We start from the raw sequence: 22,651 nt of genomic DNA on the forward strand, positions 1-22,651 counted from the left end.
ACTCTGCTTACTTCAGCTGGGAGCGATCTTTCCTCCAGGCTCTCTCCGATTTGCGGCAGCCTTGTTTCAGAATTCTAAGGGCAGGAGTATACCAAGGGGCAACTTTAGATCTTTTTATTGCTTGAAGGGAGCCCCTTGGAAGAACTTGGTCGAGAGTGCTAGAAATCCAGTTATCAAAATTAAAAGCTGCCATATTAGAGTTACTCGTTTTCCGGGGTGGATATTCAGAGAGAGCTTGTTCCCATTTAAGAAGCGGAAGGGAGCTCCATTTCCTGCCCCACTGTTTATCATGAGTTTGTAAGATAGGGGGGGTATGTATAGACCATGTAAGGGGAATTAAAAAGTGATCGGTCCAGGGTAGTGGTATCGGTACTTCAACCGATAGGGTGTCTAGATTACTGTATACATGATCTAAAAGATGTCCCTTGTTATGTGTCGCAAAAAAACCCTTCTGGGACAGGCCAATAGCCTGGAGATTTAAACGGAGGCTATTAGCGGCAACGTCGAGCGGATCATCCAGGTGCAAATTTAGGTCACCTAGCAAAGTAAGATTTGCTGCAGTGAGCACTACGTTAGCAGCTGTATCCGTCATGTCAGTGATGAAATCACCAAGGGAACCAGGTGGTCGATAGGCTAAAATACCAGAGAAGGTGATGGTGGGAGAAAATTCAAGAGCGAAATGTAAGCTCTCACATGCTGGTGTGGTAGAGGAGGTGACACGACATCTGTAAATGTCTCTATAGATGATGGCCAGTCCTCCACCTCTACCTGACTGGTGGTCCAGTCGCTTGAGGGTATAACCTTGAGGAGTGGCCCACACTGATCCTGGATCATTTTGTAACTGGAGCCATGTCTCAGTTAGAAAGAGGGCTTCAGGGTTCAGCTCCTCTATCAATAACGCTAGTTCAGTGTGGTGCTTTGGCAAGGACCGACAGTTCAGGAGAAACATTTTCTTTTTGTGTATGGGAGGATGTATGCCAGAAATCACAGGGGATAAACACCAGTCGCATAATTTGCAACTGGCATTTATAATATTAGGAGGGACCGAGTGTAGACAAAGCGGATTAAAAGTGGGTCGTAATGCATGCAGAAAGGAAGCGCTGTAACAAATGCGATGTCCTACCATATTGCCCGGGCCAGGAGCTAGGAGCGTCTGGACGCGGACTGGCGCAGACTGGCTTCTCTTTGGCGCCTCTTAGGCGCGTCTATGGCGCTCCCGCTGCGCGTCACCGCTGCGCGAGTGAACTGGGGTATAAATAGATTGGGAGGTGAGGGGAGACTAGACCGTCACCCTCGAAAGATGGCCGCCCACCAAGGAACAGTCAGGAAGTACAAGCGCTATTTCTCCCTCCACACAAACAGCATGAATTTGCTGCGGTGGACCGGGGAGTCAGCGCGCCAAATGCCAGGGTAATCACAATTTTTATATACAGTTTTAAAATTCGTCAGGTTAAGAAGAACCCTTGCAACAAAATCGTTTCACAATGCACACGTTAGCGCTACGAGGTTAGTATTCAATCTGCTCGAGCGCGTTAGTGCACAGCCCTTATGTAGTCAGGGAGGGAGGGGAGACTAGACCGTCACCCTCGAAAGATGGCCGCCCACCAAGGAACAGTCAGGAAGTACAAGCGCTATTTCTCCCTCCACACAAACAGCATGAATTTGCTGCGGTGGACCGGGGAGTCAGCGCGCCAAATGCCAGGGTAATCACAATTTTTATATACAGTTTTAAAATTCGTCAGGTTAAAAAGAACCCTTGCAACAAAATTGTTTCACAATGCACACGTTAGCACTACGAGGTTAGTATTCAATCTGCTCGAGCGCGTTAGTGCACAGCCCTTATGTAGTCAGGGAGGGAGGGGAGACTAGACCGTCACCCTCGAAAGATGGCCGCCCACCAAGGAACAGTCAGGAAGTACAAGCGCTATTTCTCCCTCCACACAAACAGCATGAATTTGCTGCGGTGGACCGGGGAGTCAGCGCGCCAAATGCCAGGGTAATCAAAATTTTTATATACAGTTTTAAAATTCGTCAGGTTAAAAAGTACCCTTGCATCAAAATCGTTTCACAATGCACACATTAGCGCTACGAGGTTAGTATTCAATCTGCTCGAGCGCGTTAGTGCACCGTCACCCTCGAAAGATGGCCGCCCACCAAGGAACAGTCAGGAAGTACAAGCGCTATTTCTCCCTCCACACCTTAACTTCTGACTGACAATTGCCACTCTGGAGTGCCGATAGGCGCAATTTGCACTTCTTTCTAAGCATTCCATGACCAAACTCAGTTTTAAGACAAAATTATTTACAACAAGGGGTGGTGATGGACAGAGTCTCTGAATTAAGCAGAGTACTCTCACCCAGTCAAGAGATCAGGGCTAGATCCAACACCGTTTTTTAGCTCATTGCACCATCCCAGTTTCAGAACCTGGCTGTATGCAAATTAGTCTGTCCCTGGCCCAGTGCATCATGGGAACAGGGCAGACCAGACTACAAAAGCCAATTCTTACACTGGGAAGGAAACAAGCTTCCGGGGACCGGTTTCTGGCATTTCAGCCGTCTTCGGCCCGGCTTGCTTGAATCCTGATGGTGCAATGAGCAAGGGACTCACAACTGAGTATACCCTTCCACGCTTAGGGTGGACAAAATTATTTACAACAAGGGGTGGTGATGGACAGAGTCTCTGAATTAAGCAGAGTACTCTCACCCAGTCAAGAGATCAGGGCTAGATCCAACACCGTTTTTTAGCTCATTGCACCATCCCAGTTTCAGAACCTGGCTGTATGCAAATTAGTCTGTCCCTGGCCCAGTGCATCATGGGAACAGGGCAGACCAGACTACAAAAGCCAATTCTTACACTGGGAAGGAAACAAGCTTCCGGGGACCGGTTTCTGGCATTTCAGCCGTCTTCGGCCCGGCTTGCTTGAATCCTGATGGTGCAATGAGCAAGGGACTCACATCTGAGTATACCCTTCCACGCTTAGGGTGGACAAAATTATTTACAACAAGGGGTGGTGATGGACAGAGTCTCTGAATTAAGCAGAGTACTCTCACCCAGTCAAGAGATCAGGGCTAGATCCAACACCGTTTTTTAGCTCATTGCACCATCCCAGTTTCAGAACCTGGCTGTATGCAAATTAGTCTGTCCCTGGCCCAGTGCATCATGGGAACAGGGCAGACCAGACTACAAAAGCCAATTCTTACACTGGGAAGGAAACAAGCTTCCGGGGACCGGTTTCTGGCATTTCAGCCGTCTTCGGCCCGGCTTGCTTGAATCCTGATGGTGCAATGAGCAAGGGACTCACATCTGAGTATACCCTTCCACGCTTAGGGTGGACAAAATTATTTACAACAAGGGGTGGTGATGGACAGAGTCTCTGAATTAAGCAGAGTACTCTCACCCAGTCAAGAGATCAGGGCTAGATCCAACACCGTTAGTGCACCGTCACCTTCGAAAGATGGCCGCCCACCAAGGAACAGTCAGGAAGTACAAGCGCTATTTCTCCCTCCACACCTTAACTTCTGACTGACAATTGCCACTCTGGAGTGCCGATAGGCGCAATTTGCACTTCTTTCTAAGCATTCCATGACCAAACTCAGTTTTAAGACAAGCACTGTTAGTAAACCTGAAGTACACGCAAAACTGGTTAGTGGGAAAACTTGAACGTCACTGCTCAAAGGATGTATACACTGAAGCACCACCTACACCGGCACACACTGGATTACAGAAAGTACCACAAGATTCCTTTTGCGATACTGAAATTACACCATGGCCAAATGCTACCCGGATTGCCTCTGTGCCAGCATGCTCGACATGAAAGACTTTCTTCCCTAGGGTTTTAATAGTTTTTTTAACAACCATAGAAACAGAAATTGAAACTGTTTATGATCCAATCACAAGTTTCATTACTTTTTGTGAAAACCATCACTGTCTAAAAGATCATGATTATATTAAGTAGAAGTAAATTAATTTATTACTTTTTTACAAAAGAAGCCTTCTTCTGAATATAAGCTAGTCCTGCAAACCACACGAACACAACGATTCTAATGATTTGACGTGATTATGCATACTTTGCTAATTGGCATCCCTGTATGTTTGTTGTGTCTTGTATGTTTTTATGTACAGTAATGCCTTGAGATGGAACCCCCCTCTTACATATAGTGCACCTTAGCGCGTGCAACACATTTCTTTGCTCTATGAGGCGATCAGTAGCATAGTTCATACCTTCACACATCACCTAGGTCCTGAGTAAAGCCAGTTTATAACATAAGGCCTGGCTGAAACATGTAGACCACCCACTGGATGCAGGAGTACCCTAAATACTACTACACCTACATCCAACGCCTTGCTTTTATTCCTGCCAGAGGCCCAAACATTAAAGTAAACCCTTTGGGTAAATGGGACCACAGGACAGTTTTTAAACCTATCACCTCTCACGTCACTAACACCGCACACTCAGTAACATACCCGCTCCGCTGTAACACAGGCATTGAAGCACACCCGGGACCACTCTGTGTCATCGGGTGGGGCCCGATGATGAAGCATGCCACCAACTAGGTTCGTAGGTGAGGGCTTTATAAAACATGCATCATCAACCATACACCTTTGTGACTCCTATCACGTCTAGGTAGACTAGTTCTTCTTGATTAGATATAGTTGTTTAGAAGAGTCACCCAGGCACAGATTTTATTGTTGTTAAATGTAAACGATTGAATAGTGTCCATGGGTTTGTAAAACATACATTTCCACATTCCAGTGAGTCACAGAAAACACTCTTGTTTGCTATTGCGGGACAGTCATTGTTGTCATCTGACTTGACAGCGCAGCTCTCGCCAGACAATTATGTGAACATTACCAGAGAGGGGCTTGGGCTGCGCCCACATGCTATAAGCGAGGAGTACATGTTTTGATTGAGCAGAAGTTGTATGTTTCCACAAAAAAGTGCTTGCCTTCCACAAAGCTGTTATCATTTGATTCATTTATCCAACTGCCGGAGGTTGAACTTTCAGGGGCACACACATGACATTGTAATGCTATTAAAGTATCTTAGATAAGCAAGACCTATTAGCATTGCCAATGCTTGTTCATTTAGGGTCCTGCTAAAACCCCTCATGTCAGCACTCTTAGTCTGATGGCAGCTAATCATCTGTGAGTGATGCTAGTGCAGATGTGTCCTTGAGAGCACAACTGGCTCCTGCTGAATGTCTCCCAGGAGGTGGCGCTATTTGCATAGCAGGCAATTGGACTGCTACACAAAAATGTGTTTTAGCTGACCATTTCAAAATCAAAACCTTCACAAATTAGAAGATTGGAGTTTATTATTTGACTGATAAACACATACTGAGTAAAGCTTTCGCGTTCCTAGAGAGAGTCCAGCGCACGTGAGAGATAATTAATTCCTTGATTCAATGAAACCAGACAGTTTCTGACGTTGATAGGCGCATTGTCATACATCCGTCTGCTGGTATGTGAGGCCAGTGTGACAAAGAGGTATGAAGGTCAGTCAGTCAATCACTTTTATTCGATTTTTTAAAAAATCATAAAAAGACACAGGATACATTTCAAAATTACACATACAGAAAATTAAATGATCACTAAAAGAATATTTACATAATATATATACGTAATAGTTCATCGATCATAAGATCAAGGTATTGTAAAGTGGCATATGCGTGAACAATTTATATTTACAATCAAAAAGATTCAAAAAATACATCTAAAAACATTTGAGACATCAATATATCTATATTCATATAGAGGTTACATTTAAGAAAAGGTATGAAGGTAAAAGGACCCATGATAAAAAGGTTCAAACAAACCTTAAGCTGTATACATTATTTATTCTTGACAATCCAAGCTTCTACTACAAAGTCTTTGAAGCTGTTTCTTTCGTAATCTATTTACGACCTGCTTATTACAATTAGCAGTGCTTCATCCGTGCTACAAATGAAATAAGAAAAATCGAATTGCTTTCTAACAAAGCACAAAGTTTTGCTATAACACCTCAAAAACACCCAAAAATTGCGGAAAATTGGCAAATAAATAGCCTGACAAAAAAACACAAAGCCCTCGTTATCAGTAGCCCATTATAACACAAGGAACACACCCCACCCCCATGATAACTCCTCTTACTAGCATTTTGGTTACTTCCATGGTGAGTAAATAACAGACTTTATACTTTTTTGTGGAATAACTTGTGAAATTCGTACTCACCATACCATTTTCTGCAATTTCCTCCGATTTCAACCCTGTGACTTCAGCTTACAGCAAGTGAAATATACGGATAGAACACCACGCACCAGCAGTGTAATTCTGACGGGCCCAATAACTGCGATTACTGGGCCCTTTGAAATAGAAGGGCCACTAGTAATGAAGGTCTTAGTTATGTTCCCTATGGCAAATGAATTAGAGTAAAAATTACTGTAGTTGCAATAAAAAACAGTCTTCCTGAAAGGTAAACACTTAATGCTTTACTACTGACAACAAATCATAATTTGAGCTCTTTTTATAAATTTTTAGGTTGAAGCCTGAGATCGCTGATCATGCGCAGTCTCGCTGGTGAGATCTAATGAGATTGAGGGAGATTCAATAGCAGGCTTTAGCCCCGCCCCTCTTTCCCATTGGCTGGCCTCACCGTTCATGCTAAACGGTGGCCGGCAATTGGGAAAGAGCATCCTCTGACGTACAGTTTTCTCTCTTTGAGCCGTCCCACTTGGACTGGCTCACTTGACTTACTGCCGTCGCAAAAGGATCCTTATCTTTATGGGGCCATGTGTTTCAAAACACATGGCCCCATAAAGACAAGCTCCGGCGAGCCCATCCAAGTGGGCCGTCTCAAATAGAGAAAATTGTAGTCATGGCAAGCTTTTTTTTTCTTTTTTCTTCATTTTGGGTATAAGCGCGGCATCAGCGCTTTACTTTTAACATTTAAAGTAAAGCACGGGTGCCGCGATTATAACAAAAGTAAAGAAATAGAAAAAACATCTACTTCTTTACTTTCGGTATAAGCGCGGCACCCGCGCTTTACTTTTAATGTTATAAGTAAAGCGCCGGTGCCGCGGCTGCCTGGTTCTAGGTTCTGTGTCAGTACTGTAAGGGAAGCTAACGTTGCTGTTCTCAGTGGTGCACCCGATGCTAGCGGTAGGGGAGAGTTGATGAGCACATGCCTTCGATTTTACAATGATGGATCAACGAGTGGGGCGTGGGACCAATGCTGCCTGCTCATTTGCGATTTCAGATTTCCAAAGTGCGCACTTGGTTGATTCGAGCAGTGGGATTTGAAAGCGGTCTAGTGTACATACTTTCCTTGAATCAGCAAGCAATGTAAGGCTGCCACATCTTTCCGTGTGTGTTTAGAGCGTGGGCTCATTGATTTGTACCCACTGAGTACACATTAACTGCAAAGGAAACTCGAGCAGTTTTGGAGCATATCTTTCGCTCAGTTGGCTACAAACTTGCAGGTCCGTGTTGGGCCTTTAAGAAATTTTGTGATGCTGGAGGTTCTCCCTTCCTGCGAAAACTTTTCCGTACAAGCTGCCCTAACATTGACTTTAATGCATTGGATATTAGAGGCACCCAACACTTTCCACCTGCATATTAATATTTTTTAATCACTGTAGGATCTTTCTTCATTTTTACATCATCCCTCTTTCCAGTAGATTCTAAGTCATACTTTGTGACCGTAAATCTGGTTAGAAAACTAGAGTGGAAACACTGGAACTTACACAAAACCCATAATCTCAGGCTGTGCACAGCTGAGGTAAACTGATCCTACTGGCCCATACAGCAGAGGAAACGTGCAGGTAATAGTCCCTCCAGGTTCAGGTGGCAGACACATGATCCCAAATTTACAAGGTCAATCTTCAGATGGCAATAGCAGTAACAGTTATAGTAATAACTGGCCTCAAGAATTAGGATCACATCACACCCAGTCTGAGGGAACTCACTGACGTCTCTTTCTGGCCTGCACCTTCTCCAAAACCAGCAGCATCACTTCTTTTGGGGCACTGAAGGGGCATATATACGTATATTACCTCAGGGCATTGTAAGAGAGACTTCAGTGCTACCTTTGTGCTGGCCATTAACTTGACTGAGTTTAAAATGACTGGCTTGGGAAGGGACAAGAGACTGTCAGATTGGGTGGCGAGTCTAGTACTTTGTGATGTTTGGCATATTTGACTACAGAATACATACATACGTAAGCTGCCCTCAAGACTGACCTACTAGACACAACCGCCTCACAAATCCTACCCTTAGGGATGTCTGATCACTCTCCAGTCATGTTCAAACTTCGATTCCTGGGTGTGGGAGGGGGTTCCACCAAGTCTGCAGACTCAGTGCCTGGTGCAGAGTAGACAAGCAATTGTACACTTTCTAATGCAAGAATTGAAGCCTATATGGACAGTAATCTTATCTCGGTCGAATCACCTAGCATGCATTTGACAGCTGGGACAGTGAACCTGGGTGGGGTTGCCAAATCATACTTGAAGGTTAGTGAGAAGGATAAACAGCAACACACTTTACGTAGAGAATACTATTCTGGTGCTGGAGAAAGAAGAACGTGACTGGCCAGAGGAACAAGTAAGTCACAGTTGGAGGTCAAAATAGGTTTGCTGAGCTAACTTTCTTAATGAGGCATGCCAGTGCTGGATTACAGCTTCCAGGAGAGTCTGTGAATGGGGCAACAAGTCTGGCATACTACTGTACAAGCTGGCGACCAGGGATGTTGCTTCCAGGGTGATTCTCACCCTTGTTGATGTGGCCGGCAGGCAGCTCTCAAATGCATCTGACTCTTGGTCTACCTTCATGGCCTACTACCAGACCCTATAGGTGGGACAGGTGCACAGGAGTACTTACTACCGATCTGCCTCTCCCTATATGGTGTATTGGACGTGGCTGACCTGGATCAACCTTTCCAGGTGGCAGAGCTAGCTAGGGAAGGCCTTGAAGGAGATGAACTCTGGAAAAACGTCGGGCCGGCCAACTTCATCTGCTCCTTTTGCCAACCCTGCTCAACCTGTACAGTGAGATGAGGCCATTGAAAAAGGCTGGTTTTCCCCTGACATAGGCGTCATTGCTGTTTTCCAAAAGCCTTGCAGCATCCGTACCAATGGGTCTCTTATGGCCCTATCTTCCTCATAATTGTCAAAATTACAATCTGTGCTAAACAGTTGCGAACAAGCTCCTTCAAATATTAATGCTACCAAAGCTGCTTCATGCCCCAGAGAAGCACCTGGTCATGCATACACAGAGGGCATACCTCCCTATGTCTGCTGCACAGCCTTATTGACCCTAGTGCCCTTATGCTTATCAAGGTTTTTTTTGGGGGGGGGGGATTTTTGATTATTTAGACAATGGTTTCCTCAGTGGGGTGCTACTGGGCACAGAATTTAGCACCATATTTATGTCCTGTGTCGAGCCCTTTACACCCACCACCAGGTACATTTAAAGGTGAATAGAATACTCTTTTCCGCATTTTTAATCCTTACGGGTACATTGAAGGGCTGCTTTTTGTCCCCTCTTGTTTGCCCTAACCATATAATGGCTGGTGGTGTGGGTTTAGGATTGCCACCATTCCCAGAGAAAACCTCCGGCCATCTGTTCTCTTTTTAATATTTTGTAAAGGCCCGGACATGATGTTCAAGTAGAACATTAAATGAAGTCTTCTTTAGTAATTCTGAAAATGACCTTTCTGTCTTTGTTTAGTTCAGTTATCAGTTACCTACTTTAAGGCAGCTGTAGAACACATGTTGTTTTCGTCTCACATTTACTGTTTAAACTATTTTACTGCTAATGGAAAAAATACTCTACGATATTTTTCACATTTTTGTACCTGCAGAACATTAACAAGCATTTGCAATGCAATAGGTCTCGCATTCGCAAGAGTTTAAGCTATTAGCATTGTAAATGACGATGCCTTTTATCTATGTAAATAAAAGGCAATGACATTTACAATGCCAATAGCTCAAACTTGCGTAAATGCGAGACCAACTGCATTGCAAATGCTTGTTTTAAGCATGGCAGAGGCTTTGTGTGATGACAAAATTCCGCAGCCACCTGCACAGCTGGACCATTTGCACTTTTTCAACTCTGTCTTGGAATTTCTCCTTCCTTTCTGTCTTCTTTTTGTTTATATGGCCCCTAATGCTAAGGGACCCCACAGCCTGCACAGCTGGTGTTCCTTTGGTGCATCCTCCATGTTTCCTGAGATTGGGGTGGGCTCTTAATTGGTTTTGCCACTCTGTAGATTTAAGGGGATGGCTTGTCGAGCTCTTCGGCCTTTTCCTGGCTAGAGGGAGGAATATATATTTTTGGGGTGCAACTGTTCAATTCTGGGCCGGACTGGGAACCACAACTGGCCCTGGCAAAGGGCTCGGCTCTCTCCTCCCCCCCACACCCCTCCTCCCCACCCCTCCCCACTCTGGAGGTGCCGCCGAGCTCTTTGCCGGGGCCGGTTTTCGGCCGATTTTGTTACAGGCTGATGCTGCAAAAACGGCACTGTAACAAAAACGGACCCCAAGGGCCCAAAAACGGCCCCCACCCATGCGGCGCACCGGGGTATTGCCCAGTGCCCGCTATGGCCAGTCCGGGCCTGGTTCAATTCAGTTCGATGCCTACTTGCCACCTCTCATAAATTATTTCCAGTGGCAAATAAGTCCCCTCGTGGTTATTTCTTGAAATGACTGCCTACGACATCATCACATGTACTAGAAGTGATTGTTCTTAAGCTGTAGTTCAGCAAATAGGTGACTATAAAGTAAACATTATATACCTGATACCTTTGGCCATTGTATGCAATGATTTATCAGACCGTAGAGTAACAATTTGTTTAGATGCTCTTTTTTAATTTAATCATATATTCAATTAGTAGAATTGTGGCATCTTTCTTTTCTGTAGCTTTAATAATCGTACATCAGTCTACTTTTCAGAGATGTTAATTTTTTACTACAGATTTGCTAAGTCGGTGCAGTTAATCATGTTTTAAGATTATTTTATGGATAATTTTCCTAAAATCTCATAAGTAAGAAATGTTGGAAAATATCTTGAGGATGCGGTTTCTGCAGTGGTTACTGTGGCTTCAGTGGCCACAGCATCAGGGCTGGCTCACAAATTGTCTAATGCAATGCAGAATCTTAGTGAGAATGTTGTCTGAAGGGCACATGGCAGCAATGCCTCACTGACAGAGTATGGGGTGCTACTCGAGGAACTGCAGTTTGAAACTGAGGGGAATCACCATACTGATTTGTTGGTTCTAGGTATGACTAGATTGTCTTTAATGGCATATCTTCTACTAACAATGTCAGGCAATACCTCTGATTGAAGTGCACTATATGAAAAAGGATGGTAGAGTTGGTTCCTTTAGATTTTTCAGGAGGAAATGAATCATGCCGTGGCTCTTGATAACCCCAAGGAACATCAAAGTTCAGGTAGATCACTTGGTAGGGTAACGCAGTGACTAGTTGGGTGCTTTAAGCAGACTTCTCTGTTCTTCACATGAACAGATTCTTTTTTGAATGGAGCATTTATTTTGAGCTGTGGGGGGTATCAACAGGTGGCTCTCTTTGCAACTCACCAGACACCAAAATACCCTTTCTCAATTAGAGCATGTTCTGTGAAATCTCCTGAATGTACAGTGTGGTTTAAACCTTTTTACTGTTATGATCATTCAAATGGTCAAACAGATTCAGGATATTTCAGATGATAATGACCCAGGTGGGGATAGTTTGGTTCAGATTGGTCTGATACTAAGATCACTGATTTCTCAGCTAGGAACAGTTGATCAGTTTGCTAGTCTTTCAACCGCTTCACCCAAGGGAATGACAGTCTGTTGCTCATGGGCCTGAGCAGTCTTTTTGGCTCCTTGAGGCTGAAGTTGTTTCGGCATGGACTGATTGGTGCCAGCTGTATGTAATGGTGAATCCCGGACATCGGGCATCTTTATAAGTATAGGTAGGTAAGGCTTTGTATTTAGTGGGATCAGATATCTTGATCCACTTACAGCTACATGATTTAAAGGTCTGAGTTTTGCTAGCCATCCTTCCATGGATGACATGCAAGTGACAGCTGTTAGGGTTTATCTGGCAGTGCTCAAATCTGAACATCCTTATCTTTCAAGTTATTGATAGGTTCTTTATAATTACCTATGGATAAGATTTTATACAACTAACATGCTTCTTAGTGGTGTCTTCAGAATGGTAACTACTTTAGGACACGTTTATTTTAGGTGGCATAATTCCACCACATTTACCAGACAACAGATGTTTCTGTGACGATCCCAACTTGATGCTTTCATTTGTAAGTTAATTTAGAGAAAAATAAGATATTTGCTGAAAAGTAGCTTTACCCACACAACTGTAGCACATAAGGTAGAAAACTAGTAAAGGGATGCCCAGATGCAGGGCTAACAACTTGGCCCAAAACAAACTATCGAAGTCAGGAATTTGACCGCAGCCAATTTATAGACAACAATGCAGAATAGCATACTGAAAATCACATGGTGCCTATGTCACATCCACCTACCTCACCTACCCCCATCGAAATAAGCCCTCCCAGTAAGAGCTCTTGAAACAGTGAAGATGAACTATTAGGGTTTGCATTATGGAACGTGGCAGCTCTGCCTGCAAAACAGACAAATCTGGAGTGCGTACACAAAAAACATGGCTGCTATAAACTGTTTTTATTGACGGCTTTGTGACCTACTTCACTCCTTCTATATGTAAATGTAAATGTACATGTATTTATATAGCGCAAATCACCGACACGGTATCTAAGCGCTTGCTTAGGGAACCCGTCCTGGTATTCCCCTGTGAGATACCCCGGCAGGGTATCCACAAGGTGAAAGCCAGGCATCCCGCCGCGAGGGGCCGGAGTGGAGATTAAGCAAGCTATTGACCAGAGTCGCAGAGTGTGACCCCGTGAGTTGAGTAGGTACCGGGGCGAGAATTATCGAGTCCGTGGAATTTTAGAGCCCGAGACCCGCCGAGGCGGGGAATTGAACCCTGGTCCACGGCCGATCTCAGCTTCCAGGTCTGCCGCCTCTAACCACTGAGCCACACTTCTCCACATCAGGATTCATGGGCGGGGCTAAGGGAGGCCTAATTGTATCAGTCTCTCTTACATTTCTGGGCCAGGTTGTGTGGACTAACCTGCACTCTCCCCATTACCAAATGCTGCTTATAAGGTACCAAACAGAGGATATCTTATTGGTTAACTATTATTATATTGTTTTTGCCGCGAGCAACTCTGTTGTAGCTAAAGCATCACACGAGGACATCTAGCAAAGTTGGCAGCCACGTGAATGTATGGATGGGGTATTTTAATTCAAAATATTGTCATCCATCATCAGTAATGTCCTGTGGTTTGTTGAGTACTGATTGATATCCGATTAAACACTTTGAACACTGACCGTATGGTGATGAACTTAATCTGCTTCTGATCAAATATAATTTGGTGTTTGTTTTGACTTTCTAGCCAGTGGTTCATATGTCACCCCCACCTTTGTGGGGTGTGGCTGTTTTATTTTAATCAAATTCATTTTATTTTCACAACATTTTTGGGCCAGGGTTGGAGAGTATGTGTTATTAGATTCTCTTACGAGCGATGAAAGGCTTATGGCTGTCTCGGTCATTAATGCATATTTCACAAAGGTTAAGTTGACGACCCATTCATTACTGCTGACATATACCATTAACAAAGAGGTCATTATGAGCTGGGCTAGAGTTTTGGTCTCAACTTACCCTGATTTCTTGATATGTCTTGAGGATATCAAGTAGGAGGGGTTGGCAATAATCAATAGCTTTGACAGCATCTGTGGTAAGGCCAAGGAAATGCTTACTTTTACAAACAGTACTCATATCATCAAACAAGTGAGATGGTTTAGTGCCAACTGTACCAGGGTCCACAATCAGCTACTGTCATCACTTAATGCAGGGCCAAGAGATCCGGAGCGGGTGAGCATTTGTAGACCGATGTCTAAGATCGCTTTTTCGGCCAAAAAAAAAAGCAATAAAAGAGAAAGCCTATCATAGTTTAATTATGGCTAGTTGAGTGTAAGAAGAGTACACTTTTCTGGCAAACAGAGAACCGTAATTCAAACTCAGAAATCACTTTATTTGAACTGTGTTTGCAGATCATAAAAGTTCAGGAATACATAATTCATCAGTGAACCGTAATTATTTGGAGAAATCTCACCAAACTGGTCTTGACACAGTGATCCCCTTGGAGGTCTCGGTTAGATATTTCACCCATCTATATTCAGGTCCACCATATTGGGAGGGTCTTGTTTTGATTGAGAGACAGACAATAACAGTCACATTCCCTAAGTCTCCTTCCCAGCTTTTGTGTGACATAGAGATTTAACTGAATGACTTTATAGAGGCCGTTAACAAATGCCCTGGAGTGAAAATTTCTGAGCCAGATTGGATCCAGTGGATCTCTTCAGGGCAAACATACCCCTTAGGGCACTCCTCCTGACAAATGTCCTCAAGGCCTCCCAAATCTTGGGCCCTCCCAAGGCCTGGTGTCATGCGACCGTTGTCCCCATTTGCAAAAAAGGTTCTAAAGGAAACACGCAATGCTTCCGCCCTATTTACCTTATAAATCGCAACGCTAAAATCATGGGCAGGAGTTTCTTAGAAAGATGGCAGGCATTGGTGAGTGATAACAAGGTGCTTTCTGAGCTAAAGTTTGGTTTTCTCACTGGTCTTGGGACGATGGAACAGTGTTTAGACTTGCATCTTTTAATCAATTGCTACACAGTGGCCAAGGAAAGGAAGATTTATCTAGCCTTCTTGGACTTGAGTTCAGCCTTTGAACTTGTCAATAGGTCAAAACATTTGGACAATCATGATAGACCTAGCGGTAGAGCTAAGCATTGTACATTTCTTGAGGGAGCTCCATCAGGAGGTAACTGCCAGTGTGAGATTTGATCCAGCTGGAGAAACAACTGAAGCCTGCCGAAGCCCTTAGGATTGACAGAGGTGTGCGCCAGGGTTGCGTTCTGTCCCCCTTTCTTTTCTAATTGTAAATGAATGGTCTGTAGAAACATTTGTTGGAGCTTAATGTTGATTGCCCTAGAGTAAGCAACTGTAGCATACCTGCTTTGATATACGCTGACGATATGGTTTTATTGGGCAGACCTGCGATCGGCTTGCAGCATCTATTTGACCCATTCTGTGCTTGTATGAGTGGCTTGGACTTGGCGGTTAACCAAGAAAAAACACACACAATAGTCTTTGGATCCTGGATAAGAAAAACAAGGTCTTCCATATAAATAACACTGAAATGATCAAGGTTTCTTCATATCATTATTTAGGAATACTTTTCCCTGAATAAATGACGAGAGAAAAAGTTCCCTTGTCCATTGAGTGGCCTTATGTTTTGATTTTATCCAGTGGGTGGTTCACTTACTTAGTCTGCCCACAAGTAACTTATTTCTTTTTTTAAATGCTGCTAGCTTTGTAACTTTAGTGACGTTTTCTAAGAAGAGAATTCTACAAATGTAGAGTTTGCTGAATATATTGCCTCAAAAACTCACCTTTAATTGAATTCTTTCACATAAAAACATTGGTAGAAAATTATTTAGCAAGCACACTTTTGTAAAATTTTCAAAAAACTGCAACCGTTATGGAGTGCAAAGTTTGTAGATTAATATATCATACATATTTGGTTTAAGCCTCTTTTTGAAAGTGACTCAATAATTTGAAAGCTTACATATCATTACACTTGAAAAACGTACCTGTGGGGCAACTATTAGTTTCTTCACTTTCAGATAAATCTACTTTGTTTATTTATTTAATTTTTTTGTATTTCTTCATCTTCATATTTTCCTCTGGTGTGTAAGAAATCATACAGTATTAAAAACTCATAGAAGACTCAGTAAATTCTGTACATTTAGGTGCTACAGTTATACAGTTTTTATCAACACATTAGGTCGAGAAAATAGTACATGATAAAACACAAACTGTAGATTGATACGAGCAGGTGCCAGGCTTTCAGGAGCGACTGCTGCTGCAAAAAAAACCTGGTGAGGCAGTGTGGGGGTGGGGGCAAATAATACGAATAATGTTTAAAAACACTTACCTCACGCTGCTGCTCCTGCTACCAGCTGCCTCAGTGAAGAAGTATGAGGAAGTCCATTAGCCACTCCCACCCAATCCAGATGCTGCTCTCAGCATGAGAGCAGCTCCCGGATTGGTCTGAGCAGCCTGGTTAGGTGCCTTAGTAAGTGACTGTTAGCCTTTGCCATTTCTCCACCTGGCTGTACAATACAGTTGGGTTGGAGAAATCAAAGTGTGCATGTCGGTTTTGCCAGCCTAAGATGGCCGACCAAACCATCATGCTCACTTCCAGTGCCCAACAGCTCCTCCTCCCCCGGCTAGCTGTCACTCAGGATGCCCAGTCCGCCCTGCCCTTGACTCGGCAGCATCAGTTGTCTATAATAAAATTATTCTATTATCGTTTTATTTTTATTTTGCAGTAAGTGGGGCGACGCTCCACCGCCCTTGCTGGCTCTTCTCATGGAAATAATGTGAGACGATCTTAAGAAAGAGATACAACAAGCTATGGTTAAAAGGCTGACTTCGCTAAATCCTCAGTTCTTGCTTCTTTGTGCTAACTTTAGAACGAGGCTATGTTTAAGTTAACAGTGAGGCTAAATTTACATTGTACAACACAGGAGGGCAGTGTATTTAAAACTCGTGTAGAGGTGCAATAATTCTAAGGCTTTAGTGTACTTTCTGCAGATATGAAAACAAATTCACAGCTGCTAATAGGTACAGCTAGGTATGTGAAAAAGTACACCCTCACTATCAAGCAGAGTCAGTGTCTGAGCAAGGCAACAGAAGAAGAAGAGATCTGCTTTTCATATGAGTTTATGAATTTGTTATTTTCAAACGCCTTGGGGCATTTTTTGCAGAAGTGCAATAGATAGTTTCAAAACTCTTGTTTTTTTTTTATTTCTGGTAGGTGCACATGATAAAGGCACAGTAAGTAAACATTAATGTAATGTTCTTAATTGGCGCTTGTTGGGTCTAGATCAGAAACTAAACCTTTCAGTATTTTAAAACACTTATTAATCTGTGTTCTCCTCAATTCAGGGATGGACAAGATGAAACTTTGAAAGTATTCCTTACCCCCGAAATGCTGAAAGCTGAATTTACACTTCTTGACAATTTGCCAACTGAACAAAGTCTGAGGTACGTGTACTCAATTTCGCGTGTATCCTAATATTTAATTGTACTCTATAAAAAGTTTTATGATCCTTCATCGGTGCCTTAAAACAGGATTACAATGTGTGCTCAAATCGCGTGTTTGCTCCCTCAAATTGGAGCAGGTGATGTGTGCAGCAAATTGCCTGAGCAATTATCAAACATGCACTGTTTGCACAACTCTGAATGGAGAATAACATGCTTTATATGTGTTATTTCCCATCCCGAGATATCAAACTCAGAAAATATCCGCGTCTTCAACCGCACCTATTTTTTTCATTGTGATCAAGGCCTTAGAGAGTTCTCATAAATGGGATTGAGTTATGAACAGTACATGCGAATTTTCAGCTCAGCTTGAAGAACTAACTGCTGATTTACATTATGACAATATATCAGATAGAGACATCTAGCCGTAGATGCCTTAACTTTGCATTCTCCCCAGGCATCAGACTGGATCCGCACATTTTTCAGCAGTACCTCAATGCACTGGGGGACTGCGCTGTATGACTCCGTGATGACGTCGACTCTGGTCATGACATCAGTGGAGTCATAGAAGTTTCCTCTGGCGTAGGACATCAGTTTCTTCTTTTCTGTGGTGCAACGCGGATCCGGAGAAATGGTTCATCAGCATGTTTTTGGCCTACTTTGACAGTTTTTTGTTGTTGGTAACAATGTGCCCTTTTTTCTCCATATCTTCAGGCTTTAAGCCTTGTGAGTCCTATAGTCATCTAATGTCTGTTACAGACCGACATTTGGGCGAACACCAGACACCGAGGATTGTGGCTCCTGCCAAAAGCTGAAGTCTAAGGTGCTTAAAGAACGCCATATGAAGTTACTTGCAACCCGTATCTCACTATCTTCGGAGACTTCTCGGTCTTCGGGATCCCAGAAGGAGGTCCATTCGCGGGGTTGGTCTAGAAGTTGGAGCTGGTCCAGATGACGTCATTCTCCAGAGACGTCAAAAGGTAGGAAGAGGTTGAAGTTACAGCATCCCCCGATTTCACCATGTGGAGACTCTGTCTCCCACGGCTCCTCCCACTCCTGCACCGCGTCTCCCTGTCTTTCCGGGAACCGGGGCGTCGATGGCCCAGATGAGGGAGCATTATAACTCTTTACACCTCATATTTGGGACACCATCTCCTTCTGGAGCACCTTCGGGCCCCAAGGAAGTAAGTGGGGCGCTGTCGGAGGATATGACCTCAGTGACGGTTAGGCCATCAGAGTCGGGTCTGTCAGCCAGCTCCGCTTTGGCACAGGTATACAGTCCTTCAGGATCTCCACCTACAGCACCTGTTTTCGATCAGTCGACACGGACATCGGCGGAGCCGGTTGAAATAATCTCTCCTTCTTCTACCAATGTCAAGGTGTCACCTTCTTAGCATCGTATGGCGTTGAATTCGGAGTCAACAGTACAGACTGAGGGGAATGTGCTGTTGTTGGTTCCTTCTCAGGGGGAGACTTGTGAGAGTCACCTTGTGTCAGCTGGGACAGGGCTTTTTCAGACAAGTTCTGATACGTTTACATCTCAGATAGAGGAAAGCTGGATACCTGCTCTTGGAGAGGCCATTGGACTAGAATCTTTACCAGCTTTGGGCTTACTTTCTCCCTTAGTCTCGCTACCGAGGTGAGTTCCTCATCGCAGATATGCTGAGGAGAGAGGCTACAGTTTTGGAGTTGTCGCTACCTGCGGTGCAGAGGTCTACCGACCCTCTGATTGAGGGCCTTTACCAAGGACAGACGGGGAAGAGCCTGTTCTTCCATACAGTGAGGTCCTGTTTTGTTATTTAATTAGAAACTTGGGCCAAGCATGAGCCAGGGGTTTTAGTAGATGGGGATATTGCTTGCAGACATTTACCTGCACCTGTGGACCCAGTTTGCCTCCATTGACATCCTTGCACTCATAGCCATGTGGTTCAGGCTGTAACATCTTCACAAGATTTGGATTCTGTGCCAAAGACTCTAGTGAATAAGGATTCTGGGAGTCAGGATACAAGCAGCAAACACATCTTTGCTTCTGCCAACTCTGCCCTGAGATCCACCGACACATCTTGTGTGCTGGGGCATTTTTCCTTCTCTTCCGGATAACCTCTGGTCTTAGATTGGTGGCTTAATAAAAGATGGTCAACAGGCAGCTAAGCTTTCAATGGTGTGTCATGGACAATATAGATTCTGTAGGATGAGGCATGGCATCTGCAGTGGTGCTACAGTGTCATGAGTGGTTGACAGCTTCAGGTTTCTCAGAGGCTGTAGAGTTGACTTTAGTCAGCATGCCATTTGAAGGTACCCATCTCTTTGGTGCTCAGACATATGCGGCAATAAGACACCTCCATGATAGGTGAAGGAATACCGAGTCGTAATTCCTCATTCTCTCCTTATATGCTATTTGGCCTATACTGGGATTATATAGGCGATGCAAGCTCTTTCTTTATCAGTTAAGACTTGTTAGGGCATGGTCATGTCCACTTTTGGTGCACCAGATGGTGTTCGTGCGAGGGGCAGATGTTTTGTTTCAATACCATCTTTATTGGGGATAACTAATGGAAGGTTGTGCCCTTTTTTTCTTTTACCTCTGAGGAGAAGCTTTACACTCAAGAGATTTATTGAAGAGAAATGTCTTACTGGAAGTTTGTTTGCATGCTTCTATGAAGCAGTTCGGTATGCTGAATTTGCATGGCTTCTGTCTTTCAGTATTTCTTATAGAGACGTATTGTCATGCCAGTTATGAGACCTTGTACATAGGGTGTATATCAGTTTTTGCATATTCTCTGATTTTCCTTGTCAGGATAAGCAGCGCAGTCCTTTTTTGCTATTTATGCAGAGTGCATGTTCATTGTGGGTACTTCACTTTATTGAAGCATTGTGCTGGTAAGCTCAAAGTTTATGTTTTGTATTCTTTTGAATACTCACACTCTTGGATTCCTCCTTTATTGGCAGGTATATGTAATTCCTGTGTTCAGATTTGGAACATCGTGGTTATATCAACTCTGTCCAAAGTTATCTAAGAGGCAGCGTCTGAAAAGACTTTACCTTCAGGGTGTTTTTGGCCATGTCTTACATAGTAGGAGAATTTTAGGCTTTCTTAAAAGCTCTTCTTCACTTTACATTCCTACAATATTCTTAGCATTATTCTGTCTAGAGATTAGATGTTGCCTGTCTCCTTGAGGACATGTGTTCCTTCTCTAGTATGCATTTGTTATTCTCTGTACATTTCAGCCCTTGAGAGATCATGGTAAGAGCATATGGTCTGCTGCTTCCTGGAGGAGTAAGTGTGATTGTGAGTGTTTGCTGCTGGTGAGGGTTCATTTTTATGTGTTCTTGTAGATAGCATCAACTTTTTAAGATACCTTTGTCAGACAGCATTATCGTTATTCAAATCACCTACTATTGATGGTGCAATATTCTTTTCAGTGATATATCGTATGGTGTTGTGGGGCTGGTTTTTCAGTTCCGCTTATCTTTGGTGTGTACAGGGTATACATGAGTGTTTGCATATGTGTTACACATGCTTGGATATAGTTTGTGTATATATATATATATATGTATATATATATATATATTTTCACTGAAAATCACAGGTTTCAGGGACGTTATAATTAGAAATTAGCATTTAAAAAACCTTAGAAATTCACTGAAAAAACCAACTAACCCACCAGGTACCTCCATTAAGCACCACAGAGCTGCGTTGCAGAGAGGTGTTCTGAGGCCATGCTCCCTTTAATACAATGCTGCAAACGCAGCTTCTGGCGCACTGCTGCTTGGAAGATGAAGTCCACTTGTGTCCTGAGATCCTCAGGACACAAGAGGACCTCATCGCCCCACCAGCAGTGCACCAAAAGCCTTGTTTGCAAAGTGGTGTAAAAAGGGTTGTGGCCTCGGACCACCTCTCTGCAACACAGCTCTGTGGTGCTTACTGGAGGTACCTGGTGGGCTAGTTGGCCCCCAGGGACGCTCAGGATTGAAGAGGAGTTAATCCCCCAATTTACAACACACCAGGGGGCGTGTTTGCACACTTGTTGTATCATGCCCGCCCCCTCCCTGCCCCGCTGTGCAAACGCGCCCCCTGGCGCATTGTAAGTTGGGGGATTAAGTCCCCTCGAATCCTGAGGGTCCCTGGGGGCCAACAAGCCCACCAGGTATCTCCAGTAAGCGCCACAGAGCTGCGTTGCAGGGAGGTGTAAAAAGGGGCATGGCCAGACCACCTCTGTGCAACGCAGCTCTGTGGCGCTTACTGAAGGTACCTGGTGTGCTAGTTGGCCTTCAGGGCCCCTCAGTCCCTGACTTAATACCTCAACTTAGAATGCGCCAGGGGGCGCTTTCGCAGAGTGCTGCAGGGAGGGGGCGAGGCCTCTGGCGAGTTGCTGGTTTCTTTTAACTTTTTTTTTCTTCTTATTCTTATTCTTATTTATGCCCTTCCTATTTATTTAGGCCCCGCGGACTCCAACCCAGGTTCCTGCTCTCACTTCAATGAAGCAAAGCAGAGTTTGCTATGACCTGCTATAGCAAATGGCAGTGTCCCGGGGGTGGGCACTCCGGGACATTGCAGGAGCCAGACTGGGGGGGTGGCCGCCCCAGGGCCATCAAGGGCTCCTGGAAGGGGGCTGGGCGGCTCCCCTCCCAAGTCTTTAAAGCCCCGGGGAGGTGGTGGTCCCCGAGGCGCAGGGGTCCGCTACGGACCCCGCATTTTTTGTGTGTATGTGCCCGTGGAGGTGGTGGTACCCGGGGTGTGTGTGGGGGCTTTTTCCCCACTCCACGTATCTTCTTATTTTTTCTTATTTAAAAAACAGAGCCCCAGGGAGGTGACAGTCCCTGGGGCTGTGGGGGGGATTGGGACCCCTCCACTTATTTTTTTAAAAGCCCCGGGGAGGTGGAAGTCCCCGGGGCTGTTGGGGCCACAGTACCCCCACATACAATTAAATAAGCCCCAGGCAGTTGGTGAGCCCCCGCAAATTAATTGGCAAGTGCCCCCGGGACCTGGCCCACCCGGGGGGTTTCAAAAACAAAACGCGATATCCCGTGCTTCGTTTTTTAGATTTTCTTGGCCGGATTCACGACCCCAGTGCGAACTTGGCTGATTTTGTTTTAAAAATGCTTTTTTTGGCCCTGGGGGCCCTTGTGGGACCCTCTGAGCAGGCCTAGGGTGTCAGGATATTTGTACCATGCCCCCTTTTCGTATTTTTCACCTTTTTATTTACTCTTCTCTTGTGACTCGGTTATCAAGTCACAAGATGGCTGCCAACACTTCCAGGTTTGGAGTGTTGGCAGCCAGTCAGAGTGAAGCTCATTCCCGGGCGCTGCTCAGATATCAAAACTTTTCTTTTTCTAATATCTTAGAACCTACTGAACGGATTCACACCATTTAAAGGGCTCTTTCTGAACCAGGACCTACCTTTTTGCCAAATTTGGTGTAATTCCGTTCAGCAGTTCAAGCTGTAGCTTTGTCTAAATTT

The 22,651-nt window shown here is 44.3% G+C and overlaps 1 protein-coding gene across 3 annotated transcripts in view; it reads left to right on the forward strand.

Moving 5' to 3' along the window:
- Nucleotides 1-22,651, forward strand: part of CFAP221 (cilia and flagella associated protein 221) — a 661,487-nt gene that overhangs the window by 614,910 nt on the left and 23,926 nt on the right. For all 3 annotated transcript variants that reach the window (XM_078682395.1, XM_078682396.1, XM_078682398.1), the window contains exon 23: nucleotides 17,094-17,192. In XM_078682395.1, coding sequence (XP_078538521.1) covers nucleotides 17,094-17,192 — 99 coding nt within the window. The remainder of the gene's footprint in view (nucleotides 1-17,093; nucleotides 17,193-22,651) is intronic.

Source organism: Lissotriton helveticus, chromosome 3_1 (assembly GCF_964261635.1).
Source record: "Lissotriton helveticus chromosome 3_1, aLisHel1.1, whole genome shotgun sequence".
NCBI classification, from domain to species: Eukaryota; Metazoa; Chordata; class Amphibia; order Caudata; family Salamandridae; genus Lissotriton; species Lissotriton helveticus.